The sequence below is a fragment of the Felis catus genome, chromosome A3 (genome assembly GCF_018350175.1).
Source record: "Felis catus isolate Fca126 chromosome A3, F.catus_Fca126_mat1.0, whole genome shotgun sequence".
Taxonomy (NCBI): domain Eukaryota; kingdom Metazoa; phylum Chordata; class Mammalia; order Carnivora; family Felidae; genus Felis; species Felis catus.
Window position 1 is genome coordinate 133526935 of NC_058370.1, and position 14329 is coordinate 133541263.

Sequence of the window (14329 nt, forward strand, 5' to 3'; positions counted from 1 at the left end):
GAACACAACACAAGTAGGTACAAAGCTTTCGTAAAAATTCTGATGCTTTCATTAATCTTGGTGGCAGATGGTGTTTTTTATTCCAAGGTCATGAGCAAAGGTCTGATCGCTTATCTCAGGATCTTTGTCACACTGGCAGCTTCGTCTGTAAGTTAACAGCCAGATTGGGTTTTCTGTGGCTAATGGTCCCCGTCTCCCAGAAGACTTAGTTCGGGTTTGGCTTCTGCTACGTCTCGCCAGTAAGGGAGCAGCAAAGGCAAGGAGGAGACTTTCTTCTCGATCAGAGGCCAAAGGTGGGAGAACAAAAACTCATTTCCCTCCGGGGACAAGTGCAGTCCGTCTGACAGAAAGGACGAGAAGTCCTGCAGGGGAGAGAGTTGGGAGAGCGTGTGGGGGACGTTTCCGGGGCCCCACGAGGAGGTGCAGTTCATCGGGGGGGGGGGGCAGGGGAGAAGAGGCTGAACGAGTAAATAAGGTACATTCACGTGAACAACAAGAACGACCTGCGCTGTTGGAGGAGCTCAGGGCCCAGGGTGCCCGGCTGCTCCGACTCCCCTAGTCTAGGTATTAAGTCGACGGGCGGGTTATTAGGTGTAAAGAACTTGAACCATCGGGCCCAGAAGAGTGACGGTCCCGTGCTCACGGCCCCCGGGAGCCGCTTCTCCTGGGTGAGCGGTGTCGGCCCCACGCCAAGGCCCCGTCCCTGCCAGAAGCCAGCCGGCCCCACAGGTTCACGGCTCCTCCAGACCAGGGCTTCCCGTGGCCTGGGCGCTCCCCTCTGCCATCTTAGAGCGGACCTCTCGGGGAAGCCCGCTCCCTCCCTCCCCACCCTCCCCCGTCCTAGAACCCTGGGGGGTTAAATCTCCAAGGACTTCATCAGAGCCCCTCTCAGATGGACAGCCCAGACAAAAGCCAGGACTCTGGCTGCGTCGCTGCCGCCCCGACCTGGGAAGCCACAGGAGGACCAGCACCAGGTCTAGGCACGGCTTTGGAGGGAGGCTGAAGCGCAGGGTTGGCTTCGCGAGGGAAGCGCCGGGCTGCCGGGTCCTGTGGACACAACTGTACGGAAAGCGCCAGCGCCTTCCTCGGGGGCTGGGCTGCTCCGTGGGGACCCGCTTTCGCCGTTTCTGGTTGTAAACACGCTTTCTGGCTTTAAACAAAACCATGAGAACCACGTGGCTCAAAAGACGAATTTCAGCCAACACCACATCCTGCTTAAATTCATCGTTTTGCCTCTTAACGAGTTTAACCTCCTCCTCCCCCACATTCCAAAAGGACTTGCTCTGAACGTCCTTCACTATGAACCACTGATTTCACTCTGTTCCGGGTCCCGCCCAGCTACTCAAGGGGTCCCCGGAGCAGGACGGCAGCTGCTGGGGCCGCGGAGGAACGAGGCCGTGGGCGCCGTCCCGGAGCCTCCGCGCTTCCTCCCCGCAGCGCTCTGGTTTAAGCTAACGGTCTTACCCGCTCAGAGCCCCACGGAGCAGGGTCACTTCTGCATCATCCTCCCGGCCCCGAGAGGACCGAGCAAGCCCCCGTACCTGACCGTCCTTCTGCATCAGGGTCCACAGGTCAAGCACATCAGTCCCACAGGCCCGGGCCACTTGCAAGCAGGCGTCTGCGTATTCACCAACGACCAAGTTCAGGCGATTTAGTTTGCAGCCTATTGAGGAAAGAGTGCGGGTGGCAAGTGGCCGCTGTGCAAGTTCTACTGGCCTGGATGCTTCTCCGTCCCCGTAAATAGGCACGTGCTTATGGACCCGACCTGGGTCCAAACGTGTGAGGGCCGTCACCGAGCGCTGCTCTCCGCGGCACGGGGACGGGGGAGCGCACCATCGGTGGTCGCCACGGAGGCAGGAAAGCCCCGTGGCGGCCACCTCCTTGGCTGGAGTACAGGCCAGAGGCAAAGAGAGTGGGGGCTGATGGGGAGGGACGGTGGGCCAAGACCCCTGAATTTGCTGTGTCATGTGAGGCCGCTGTGATACGATGGAAAGATCAGGGTTCGGCCAGAGAAGGGGGAGCTGGAAGGGGCTGCAGAGGTCACTTGGACTGGCTCACGGGTCAGTGACCTCTTTTTTTTTTTTTTGTACATTTGAGAACACGTGCGCGTACACACGCGTGAGCACACGCACGAGTGAGCACAGGAGGAGCAGAGGAGAGAATCCCAAGCAGGCTCCGCACTGTCAGCGCAGAGCCGGACGTGGGGCTCAAACTCACAACCCGGGAGGTCGTGACCTGAGCCAAAACCAAGAATCGGCCGCTTAAGCGACTGAGCCACCCAGGCGCCCCAGCGACCTTTCTCCACAAGGGGCCGGGCAGTAAATATTCCAGGCTGGGCGGGCGTAGGGTCCGTGCCGGTAACTGCCCTGCCCTCTGCCGTAGCTCAGGAGACACGCAGTATGGAAACCTGGGGGCTGGTCTTCGGTAGAACATTCCTGTAGCCAGCGGCTCACAAACCCGACCCACACCGCCATGTTCTCCACCGGGACTCGCTACGCGTCCGATAAGTGAAACACGGCTCGCACGCGGCGCCGGGTCCCGGGTGCTGAGGTTTTCCCTACTCGTTCCCAAAATGTAACTCAGTTGGTTCTGTGCCCACGAGGGGGTTGTGACCTGCAGTCTGAGAAGCAGATATGGCTCCGACTCGCACACCTCTGCTCGTCCAGGCGCGGCACGGACACGCTTGCTACCTCCCGAGCGATCCTGATCCTGACGCGAGGCAGACGCCGGCACGAGGGGAGGCTCCCTGGGGGGCCGCGCTCACCCTCTGGAGCTGACGACAGGGAGCGTCGTCTACCCCCGACCGGGCCCTTCCAACACCTGATGACAGCGGGCCTGGCCCCATCCTCCCTGTCTGTCCTCTTCCTCTGGATAAACTTGCCCTCCTTACCTCCTGTGGGGAACTTCCCTGGACCTTTCTGGACGCCAGTACCGTCAAGAGTGTTTCCGTGCCTGCCACGCCATTCATCACGTGGCTGTCACGTGGCTGCCGGTGTCTGTACGGGACCGTCTCCCTCCCTACTCGACACGCGGGAACCAGGTTCTAGTCACTTCTGTGTCCTGACTTTGTACTTTACATGCTAAGACGAACGGTCGCAGGGACAGAAGTGGCTCCGTCACAGGTGCCGTGACGCGCCCTCAGCCGAGCCTTAGTTTTGGGGAAGGAGGGGTCCCGTCGCCGAAGGCCGCAGCCCGGGCGAGGCTGCGTGGAGAAGGGAGCGCGTTGGGCCAGAGGCGGGCAGAGTGGCGGCTGCGGGCAATCGCGGTCACCGGGGTCGCTGGGAGCCTCAGTGCCACGTGGGCCGCCACACAGCTCCGCGGCCGCGCTTGGGGTCTGGCGCCGCCAGGCCGGGGCCGCCCCCTCCGCAGGGACGGTCCCTTTTCCGGGCCACCGTTCGCGCCTAGAACCTAATGGCCGCTCCGCTCGTTTTGCTTACTCTCTGGTGGCTGAGAACAGAGGCCGAAAGGACTGGGCGGGGAGCCCGGCCCGGCGGCCGCGAAGCAAGGGGCCGCCCGGCTCCGGGCCCCTCTCTCGGCCGGTCGGAGGACACGGCGCCCGCGGCCCGCTTACCTTGCGCGAGGCACTCCCGCTCCCAGGCCGCCTCGCAGAGCGGGGGCGGTGAGATGAGGACGATCCTGTGCTCCGGGACGTCCACGGACTTGAGGTAGCGCACCATGCTCTTTAAATTCGCCACGTACTCGTCCAGGGGGACGTGCTGCTTGGGGTTCTCATCTGTTGGGGGGGGGGAACACGGACACTTCGGCCCCAAACGCACGTTTGTCGCAGGGGACAACGAAGACTGACACGAGCTCCCCGATCCGCAAGGCTCAGGACGTCGCCGGGGAGTAGTTCGGACCGCAGACACAAACACGGGGTAGCGGGTGGGGGGAACGGCGGTCCCCGCTCTTCGTGGGACAGACCGCAGAGGCTCAGGCTCTGTCCTCTGGTGGCCAGCGGCCTGGGCTGTGGAGGGAGGCCGCCGAGTTCCACCCCTGCCTCCTCGCAGACCGGCCGCCTGCCCTGGGACAGATGCCCGGCTTGCCTGTACCTCGGCCTCCTCACCGGTAAACCGAGGACGATAACCGGGTCTCCCTCACGGGGTGGTTGTGAAAATCGACAAGCACGTAAAGCACTACAGCAGGGGGCCTACCACACAGGAAGCGGCCCGCGTATGACTGCCAGCTGCTGGGGCAGGCACCTGGGTGGCTCAGTGGGTTAAGCATCTTGACTCTCGATTTTGGCTCAGGTTATGATCTCAGGGGAGAGTGGAGAGTGAGCCCCACGTGGGGCTCTGCACTGACAGTGTGAAGCCTGCTGGGGATCCTCTCGCTTTCTCGCTCTCAAATAAATAAACTTAAAAAAAAAAAAAAAGCTGTTGCTTCTACTATTATAGTCGCAAAGGACTTGTTTTTCCTTTAGAGCACGCGTGCGCACGTACAGAGGGGAGAAGGGCAGAGGGAGAGACAGAATCTTAAGCAGAATCCAGGCTCAGTGTAGGGCCCGGTGCGGCCTCGATCCCACGACCCCGGGATCGTGCGTGACCTGAGCCGAAATCAAGAGTCGGAGGCTCGACTAACTGAGGTGCCCGGGTGCCCCGCAAAGGATGACTTCTAAATGGGCTCGCACATAAGTATCCTAAGACTCACTGCAGGTGCTTTACGAACCACATGTAAGGATAATTACAGGAGCAAAATAAAATCCCTCATGATGCCACCACCCAGAAAACCACTGTTGGCACTCGGAGGTACTTCATTCTAGTCTTTTCCCTGTTGATAGGTGTACTTAAAAAAATAAAAGTAGCATTACACTGAAGATACATAACCATATGGTTCTTTTTTCCACCTAACATTATATCATGGGCATGTCTGTGTCCACGAACAGTCCTCAAAAACGTGTATCTGCTGGGGGACCGAGAGGAAGCTTCTATCTCTGTGCCACCCAGCATTCTATTTTTTTGCTGTTAGAAATACAATTCGCAGAAAGGTCTGCACGTACGCCTGGCTGCATTACTGAATTTTTTCTCAGGCTGGATTTCTAGATGCGGGAAGTCCTTCGATGCACGCTGTCAAGTATCTTTCCAGAAAGATCACAAGTTTCCCCAGTGACTGGAAGAGAGGAGTGCCCATCTCACTCCACACTCAGCAGGCCATAAGAATCAGTGCTTAAAAACACTTTCCGATCTGAGTCTTTATAATCTTTTGAGGTTATCTCATTTCACAAAGCTACTTTTTTCCTTTGTGATTTCCTCCGTTGCTTTTGTGCTTGGAGTTTCTTTGTCCTAATTTCGGTGAGAATTCGCCTTTTTTGGAGTCTCCTTTCTTACAGTTTTTAGTGTAAGATCAAGTGGAGATCTGACTTTTCCAAACAGTGGGCTCACAGGATCCACTAACACCTACGGCTCATTCGTCTTTCTCAAGGCGGCGAGCGTCCCTGCCTGCCCTGCCGCCTCCCCTGAGCTGTCCCCACCGTGTGCCCACAGATAGCATTCTTCTGGAAGCGGACTTTCCAGAATACAGGCTGGCTTTTCCCCTTCGTGCCGCACGAAGGGTCCTCCTCGCAAGAGCAGGAGGGAGAGCGAGGCCTGCGCCCGCCGGTCTTCCAAAGACAGGGACACGGTGCCACTTCCCAGCACCCAGGACCGAGTCCACGCCCGGGCGGGGGTGCTCCCTGAGCTGCTCGGCCATCAGTGTGACCCACATGGCAAGGCGGGCCCTCCACCGCTGATTCCACCAACTACTGAGAAAAACATCTGAAATCCAGCACAACACTAATGGACTCAAAAAAACATTTTCGGGGCACCCGGGCACGTCCAACTTCGGCTCGGGTCATGATCTCACGGTTCGTGGGTTCGAACCGCACGGGCTCTGTGCTGACAGCTCAGAGCCTGGAGCCTGCTTCAGATTCTGTGTCTCCCTCTCTCTCTGCCCCTCCCCTGTTCATGTTCTGTCTGTCTGTCTCTCTCTCAAGAATAAATAAACACGAAAAAAACAAACACGGGGCACCTGGGTGGCTCACTCAGTTGGACGACCAACTTCGGCTCAGGTCATGATCTCACGGTCCATGAGTTCGAGCCCCACATCAGGCTCTGTGCTGACAGCTCAGAGCCTGGAGCCTGTTTCAGATTCTGTGTCTCCCTCTCTCTGAACCTCCCCTGTTCATGCTCTCTCTCTGTCTCAAAAATAAACAAACGTAAAAAAAAAAAAAAAAAGAAAGAAAGAAAAAAACAAACACATTTTCAAGTGTTTGAGATCAGGTCTGCCAACAACCCAGGCGGGTAGAAAATAAGTTGGGAACAAAATTCACTGACATTGAAGCCAGAAGAAATACGCTTAATAAACTCTGGGAACTCATTATAAATTTGGCAAAACTCATTGTAAGTTTTCTCTCCCAAAAATCTATTGGGAGAGAAGGACACAGTTGAAAAAAATACAGAAACAAGCTGTCTTCATGTCAGGGCAGGCTAAAAATGAACTAGGAAAACACAAAAATAACTTTACCTTTCAGCGCACTGTCATTGGCACCGAAGAAAATTGTAACTGCTACTGGGCTGTCCAAACCGGTCCCTTTTTTGATTAATCGTGGAAGGATGATTTTGGCCCATCTGGTATTGTAGCCTGAAAATCCACGATTCAGAACATCACATTTTCTGAAATGAAGAATTTTTAAACAAAGATGAATTCCACAATCCCACAAAGAACAGTGTCTAGCCCCCTGCAGTGAACCAACAGTGAGGGTGTGCTCTCCCTCCGGGCTGTGGCACCTGCCTATGTCCGGTGGCTTTGATGTGCCTGCACTTTTTTTTTTTAAGTTCGTTTATTTTAAGTAATTCTATACCCAACATGGGGCTTGAACTCACACCTCTGAGATCACGGGTCACATGTTCTTCCGACAGAGCCAGCCAGGCACCCCCGATGTAATGTCACTTTGAGAAAGACAAGCCATCCTTAACAAGATACAGGTAAGTCCGTCACATTCCTCCACAAGAGGGGTTATGAATAATTTTGAGCAAAGGGGCTATAATCTTGTCTGCAGACTCGCTCACTCACGCATGGGCAGTGAGGTCCTTCTAACATGGAGTTTACAGCAGACGGGTCTCAGTTTGAGCATCTTCAGTAGAGTCACTAAGAAGCTGGAGCTCAAGGGTAATGACGCTTTGGGTAATTTGGGATGTATACAGAGTATTTTTGAGACTTTTACGGAGTATTTTTTAAGAGGCATTTTAGGTCTGCAGCAAAATTGAAAGGAAGGTACGAAGCATTCCCACACACCCCTGCTCCCCACGTGCACAGTCTCCCCGACCACCAACAGCCCCACGAGCGGCACATTTGTTAGATGTGATAAACCTAACACATCATTACCAGTAGCACCCACTGGTTTTGATTCAAGAATTTTAATAAATTACTTAACGGCTGTGTCCCCGGGACTATGTTTATGGATGCTTCAGGTGGTTCATAATAAAAATTTTTTTAAAAATGATAAATCTCAGACTTCGGTTCATGGTTAGCAAATTAACGTGGTTGACTTTGGTATAGTTCAAATTCCCACATACGAGCAGCTAAGCAGAGATCCCGGGGCACCAGCTAAGAAATTCTGCGCGGCTACGAGGCCAGGCGACAGAGGCCAAGCAGCAACAGGAGGGGACCTGGTTTTGACACTACTCTAAAAGCTCTCAACGTTTAGAAATCTCCGGGAAAACAACAAAAAAATTCAGCCCCATTTAGTTCTAAGTGTGATTCTTGGTGTTTTTAATGCAGAATGATTACAAAAAGCTGACTAGCCTAGCCATTTTGAAGACTCAGTTTAAAATGGAATACTCTAGAATTTTGACAAGAGGAGTCGGCTTTCCAGCTCTCCAATGGTATAGTCACTGTGACACTCCCTAAGGCCGGTGTGGTGTGGCAGTCCAGCACGAAGGGCTGGAATCAGAGCGGTCGGTGCCAGGATCTCGCTGCCTGTGACCAGCACATCAGGCCTTGGCCACTTACTTAATTTCTCTGAGCTTCAGGCTCCCCAACGGTAAGAGATGAACCTAACCCCAACGGTAAGAGCCTGCCTAATCTGCAGGCAGTGTGAAAATTAAAAGTAAGGTAGTAGCCAGACACATGTAAGGCGCCCACTAAATGGCAGCTATTGTAGACTGAAAAAAAGATCGTCAGTAGAAGAAGGCTATGAGCCAGGAAAAAAAGACAAGTGAGGCCCAGGGTTGGAACTGTTAAAGTTCCCCTCCGAAAGGGGAAGGATATCTGAATCCCTCTGGACTGAATAACATAATCAACGGTGCCCAATTTATTCAAAAGGCTACAGGAACTGGAAAATTATGAAAGGTTTTTAGTTAAATTCGTGGCTAATAAAAAGTATTTAAGTTCAGATGAAGAGAGAAGAGTTAATTGAAGGATTCCTTGCCAAACATCCAGACTCTAAGATTTCCTTCCAGAAAAATGTAAATTAAGCTGCTTCATAAAACAGGCAGGGACATATTTTTAAACGCAAACAGAAGCTTTTAAAAACTGAAATCGTGGGGCGCCTGGTAGTTCAGTCGGTTAAGCGCTTGACTTCAGCTCAGGTCATGACCTTACGGTTCGTGGGTTCAGGCCCCATGTCGGGCTCTGCACTGACAGCTTAGAGCCTGGAGCCTGCTTTGGATATTCTTTCTCTTTCTCCTCACCAACCACCCCTGCGCCGCCCCCCCCCCCGCCCTGCCCCACTCTCAAAAACTAAATAAATATTAAAAAAAAAAAAAAATGAAAACGGGAAGTTTATTCTAACTCCTTCAAATCCGTCAAACCAAGTATTTTTGTTTAAAGAAATACGGAAATAAGATTGTTTAAAAAACCTGATGAAAGTATATCCATAAATTTTAAAAGGATTTAAATAGATTTAAGAATTATTAAAATGATTTTATAGTAAGTATACAAAGATCTTATTTGAAGCTAAAACTTAAAAGATGTCACTATGGAACACAATATATTTTATTAAAAAAATTTTTTTTAATGTTAGGGGAGAGGGGAGAGGGGAGAAAGAGAGAATCCCAAGCAGGTTCCATGCTGTTAGTGCAGAGCCCAACTCCGAGCTCAATCCCAAGAACCACGAGATCGTGACCTGAGCTGAAATCAAGAGTCGGACATTTAACTGACTGAGCCCCCCAGACCCCCCCACACTGATATATTTTAGATTTTTCACTCTCCGTGGAGGTCGTGTACACAGGGGCGGTTTTAGGGAGATGCCTCTGAACTTTCAAACCCGGAAACTGGGTGACATTAAACACGGAATTAGTACACCTGAGACTAACCGAACACTAGGTTAATTAGACTTCAAAAACACGCCCAAACCACCGTGAGCGGCTTCAGGGCTGTGCAGACGGCTGAAGCAGACATCAGGGGCCCAGATCGGCAAAGAACACCCCAAGCGGTGACACAGCTGAAGATGAAAGTGTCCCTCAAAGGGGCAGCGGTTTGCTGTGGCACGGAAAGAAATCCGTTCTGGCGCAAAAACGGAGGGCGGTGAAGCGGCCGCCGCCTCCGACGCCAGGCAACGCCGACTGCAGCCCCCTGGTCTCTCCCCTCCGTCGCCCGGTGGAAGAACGTGGGCCTAGGACGCCAAGGCCAGTGTCCCCTCCGTCCGGGCCCTGTTGCTCCGCCGTGGCATTTTAGTTTCTAAAGGGCTCTCGCGAGTTTGGCTGGGGGGGGGCGGCGGCCAGGAGAGGCAGGCATGCCGGGTGGGGGGAGCCCGGATGGGGAAGGATTCACGGAGGCGAGGCCTCTTTGGGGTCAGCCAGCAGCGGCTCGGCTCTGGGTCTCAGCAAGAGGCTTCGCAGGGGTTAGAGCCTGGAGGCGCCGCAGACCGCACACTGGCTACAAGTCTGTCTTGTAGCTTCTCCCAATTCTGAAAAATAACTAGCTTCTAATGAAGTGGTCTTCTAGCAAGCAGATCTGCAAACTATCAATTCTGGCTGGATTTTAGTACTAAACTTAACCACTTATGAAACATCTGTATGTGGGTAAAACATTTGGAATGCCTTGTTTTCCAGGCCACTTGAATCATTATTTAGCTTTTCAGAAAAGGTTAACAGACCAATTAAACAGTTACTGGACTACTAAACATGAAAGCTGCTATATATCGAGCACTTCCAAGTTCAAGGCACCTGAGCAAGCACACATTAATGTTTCCGTCCTCCCAACATGACAGCAGGTGCCCTCATCATCTCCGGAGGCTCAGGACCATGGGCTCCGGAGCCTGGACACCTGCCACTTCTTAGCTGTGTGACCTTGTTATTTAACCTCTCCTTCTTCTTCTCACCTAGAAAATGGATCAGAGCCTAACTCACTTCGTTTACAGGCTAGTTGTAAAGATTAAATAAGCCAATACACACGAAGCATTAGTTTTTGGCACATAGCATTCAGTAAAACTTAGCTATTATAATCATCCCATTTGACAGAAGGGAAAACTGAGGCATGGCGTGATATTTTCAAGTTTTTAGATTAAGTCTAAATAGGGAAAGCATTTGGGAACAGAAAAAGCTAGAAGGTCAATTTTTTCATTTCTAGTGTAGGGGATAAAAAATGGAGAAATTGAAGACATTTTAAAACACATTTGGAAATAACTTAAAACATATTTTCTTGGTGTATTTAACCATACTGGTGAAGAAGATTATCAAGTACTGATAAGCTGGTAGGACATCTAGCTTATTTCTTCTAAAGGAGGAAAAGACATGGGGTGCCTGGGTGGCTCAGTTGGCTGAGCGGCCGACTTCGGCTCAGGTCACGATCTCGCAGTCCGTGAGTTCGAGCCCCGCGTCGGGCTCTGTGCTGACAGCTCAGAGCCTGGAGCCTGTTTCGGATTCTCTGTCTCCCTCTCTCTGACCCTCCCCCATTCATGCTCTGTCTCTCTGTCTCAAAAATAAATAAACGTTAAAAAAAAAAATAAAGGAGGAAAAGACAAAACCCCTGATCAGTTTATGGATACTCTACATACTCGGTTTACTGTTTTTAATGTGGAAAATATTTCTACATATTTTTTAATCTCTTGTATTGGGGAAGTGTTTCCCTTTTGCTGCCTTCCTTAGCATATGCTTTCAAGTCTGGCAAACAAAATACCAAAATCATCGCTATTTCTGATCTATTTTATAAAGAGAATTTGGGAGACAAAAACTTCTCTCCAAAAATGACTCTAACTTTGGTTTACGAATATATCTTGCTTTCTTTTCAAACTCCTTACTACTCATTTAAATCATACCTACTAGAGTAACTGAAAAAGACTGATCTTCTTCAGATAGTGAATAACTGTGTCTGTTTGAATCCAAACCCAATATATTTTCCACAACTTTTCGGGTTCGATTTCACGTCAGACAAAACTTTTGCGGAACCCCGAGTGCCTGCCCCTCTTCCTTCTGTCCCCCGACCTTGTATATCTACTAACCAGGAAAGGCCGGCAAAGATTAACAAGGGAGGAATTTACTGTTTGACACTGTGTCATTCACTCTCTTTCTCTTCTGAATTGCAATTACAGTTTTCAATCGATAAGCACTCAAGTATTGGGGCGCCAGGGTGGCTTAGTCGGTTAAGCATCTGACTTTGGCTCAGGTCATGAACTCGCGGTTCTGTGAGTTTGAGCCCACATCCCTGCATCAGGCTCTGTGCTGATGGCTCAGAACCTGGAGCCTGCTTCCATTTCTGTGTCTCCCTCTCTCTCTGCCCCTCCCCCGCTTGCACTCTGTCTCTCCCTCAAAAATGAATAAACATTAAAAACAATAAATAAATAAGCGCTCAAGTTATTAATCTAAAGACTATTCTCACCTGACCAGCTTGTCAGCCAGTGATGCTCCCCATCCACCCTGCTGGAAAGAAAACTGAAAAGAAAAAAAAAAAAAAGGCCATTACTACTTATCAGTGTGATTAGCACATTTTAGTAAAGGGCATTTTGATCAGCAACTCCTTTCGTTCACCCTTTGTACTCCCTGACTTTTTGGCCTTCATCGCTCGCTTTCCATGGAGGTCATTTTAGGGATTACTATAACGAAGCCTCAGCAGCACTCTGGAAACGAGGGGGAGTTTTCTTCCCTATGGACTGGATTTGAGCCGGTCATCTGCGTGTTACTGAGACCTGATATTAGAGTCATGTTTACTTAGAAAAGCTACTTCAGGGGCGCCTGGGTGGCGCAGTCGGTTAAGCGTCCGACTTCAGCCAGGTCACGATCTCGCGGTCCGTGAGTTCGAGCCCCAGGTCGGGCTCTGGGCTGATGGCTCAGAGCCTGGAGCCTGTTTCCGATTCTGTGTCTCCCTCTCTCTCTGCCCCTCCTCCGTTCATGCTCTGTCTCTCTCTGTCCCCAAAATAAATAAACGTTGAAAAAAAATTTTTTTTAAAAAAAGAAAAGCTACTTCAGTTTATGTGTGAGAGATAAAATCAATTGTACGTTCAGTAAGGAAATGAAGTCCATGCTGTACTACATTTCCACAATCCAAAGAATAAGGAAGCTAATTCTAGAACTCAGGGGCTGAGCCTTTTTAAAATATACATTCCAGTAAGTTTGGAAAGACCTTACTGCCCTACTTGCCTAAAAATGGCATCACTTATTGGCACGTACACAGAAAATTGGTTGAGGAAGTCATGTTTGCAGAGACAAATAAGAACACAACACCACACCACAGGGGTAATTTTTAAAAGTGTGCTTCCTCCCCGAAGGAGGACACATACTCGTTCTTAATGTGAGTTGAAATGATCTTGGGTGAGAAGGTGATCTACTGCGTTATTCCTGGGAGACATTTTATTCAAGATCAACTTGCTCCAGCAGAGGAAGCAGAGGTGAACTGGTTCCAGGGGTTTTCTGCACGGAACGGGCTGTACAAACCCGCAGGAAGTGATTCAGCCGCCGCCGTGCCACCAGTGGAGCTCCGCGTGGGCAAGCAAGCAAGCACTGGCCGTGCGGTGAGCCACTGAAGGAGGCTTCGTGGAAAAGGAGGCGCACGTCCCCGCCTCAACTTGTACCAGGCCTCCTGATTCTCCCTAGGAAACTGACGAAGCGCGGTGAACTCGGCTTTGTCACTCCCAGGGCGTGGCCTGGACGAGTCACTGCACTCCCCCCGCACCTGACCTCATCTGGAGGACAGGGTACACGGAACGGGTGTGCAAGTACTGCGCTGCCCACACCGTCATCCCGAAGCCAGGAACAACCCGAGACGGGAACTCTGTCTGCCACGAGGTTCCGACCGTGAGGTCGCTGCTGGACGCGGCAGGCATTCCCGAGCAGATCCTGCTCAGGGGCGCTCAGCCTTCGGGGCCGCCTGTGCTGGGGGGAAACGGGGTGCAGGGACGCGGCCTGAGAGCTGGGAGAGGAGAGCCAGCGAGGCTGCCAGGCCGGCGCTCTCAGCGGGGGCTTCGCCCAGAAGGCGCGACCGTGGACGCCCAAGGGACCGGGCCACACCAGGGCCAAGCGGCGGTACCTGGGTGATGGAATCTCCGAAGAGCAACACCCGAGGCCAGTACAGAGAACCCGCCGCCTCGCACAGCGCCATATTGCCTGCCGGCAGAGGGGCGGGGCGAGGACGGATATCCGGGCGGGGCGAGCGGGCAGGGGGCGGGGCGAGCGGGGCCTGGGCGGGGTTCCTCGCGGGAGAGGGGTGGTGGTGGTGGTGGAAGGAGGAGCCTGCGCAGTTCGTCGCCCTCCGGTTATCCGTCGGGGTGGCTGCCCGCCACACCCCTGGGTCCTGGGGCCACGCTCCTTTGGCGACCGACCAGTCATTGTTAAGACGCGCGGTAGCCGTTGCCCTTCGGACGCTCATTTGTGTCCGTTTCCCAGAGCTCGGCCTCGTGCCTTCACTCCCGGTCCGTTCGTTCATCCCGAGTCTTTACGGCGCGGAGCGTGCGTCGCCGCCTGCCCTCGGGGCGCCCACCGACCCTCCGGGAGAGGCACCTCCCCGCGCCCTGCCCGGCCCAGAGGGAGCCACCCCGCGCGGCTTCAGGTGTTTCCGCAAATGGCGGGAGTGGGAAGTAGGAACGGTGGGGGTAGGAAGTGCTTCCAAGGCACTCAATCATCACACAACCAGCTCTTGTTAAATAAACGTACTCAACCGTTGATCGAAGGTTTTGACCTTAAAGAGAAACTTAACGGCATTTGCTAAAGACAGGAAGGCAGACTATCCAAGGACGAAGATGGGGTTTTGCGGTAGGGGAGAGAAATCAGGAAAGGTGGGCACCCAGAGCCAAGGAGCAGGGTGAAGGGTGGAAGGCTGTAAAATCACTAAAAGGTAGAGTGTTTGCGAAACTGACAAAACCAGATTCTTGTTGCAGGTAGGCCAGGGAGGGAAGATACCAGGCGTGGGGGGGGGGGGGTGA

The 14329-nt window shown here is 52.5% G+C and overlaps 1 protein-coding gene across 1 annotated transcript; it reads right to left on the reverse strand.

Annotated features, from left to right (window-relative positions):
* Positions 1-26: 26 nt before the first annotated feature.
* IAH1 (isoamyl acetate hydrolyzing esterase 1 (putative)) lies at positions 27-13582 on the reverse strand. The gene is made up of 6 exons (XM_011281327.4): positions 13438-13582; positions 11794-11846; positions 6499-6647; positions 3572-3733; positions 1542-1663; positions 27-362 (listed from the first exon to the last, which is right to left on the reverse strand). The coding sequence occupies exons 1-6, from the start codon at positions 13507-13509 to the stop codon at positions 180-182; spliced, it is 741 nt and encodes a 246-aa protein (XP_011279629.2). The 5' UTR covers positions 13510-13582; the 3' UTR covers positions 27-179.
* Positions 13583-14329: the final 747 nt, after the last annotated feature.

Excerpts from the sequence above, each read along its gene's own strand:
- IAH1 (XM_011281327.4), bottom strand. The coding sequence starts at position 13,509 with ATGGCGCTGTGCGAGGCGGCGGGTTCTCTGTACTGGCCTCGGGTGTTG. Across the intron at positions 6,648-11,793 it reads CTGGCTGACAAGCTGGTCAG|AAAATGTGATGTTCTGAATC; the intron begins GTGAGAATAGTC and ends TCTTCATTTCAG. Across the intron at positions 363-1,541 it reads TGATGCAGAAGGACGGTCAG|GACTTCTCGTCCTTTCTGTC; the intron begins GTACGGGGGCTT and ends TCTCCCCTGCAG.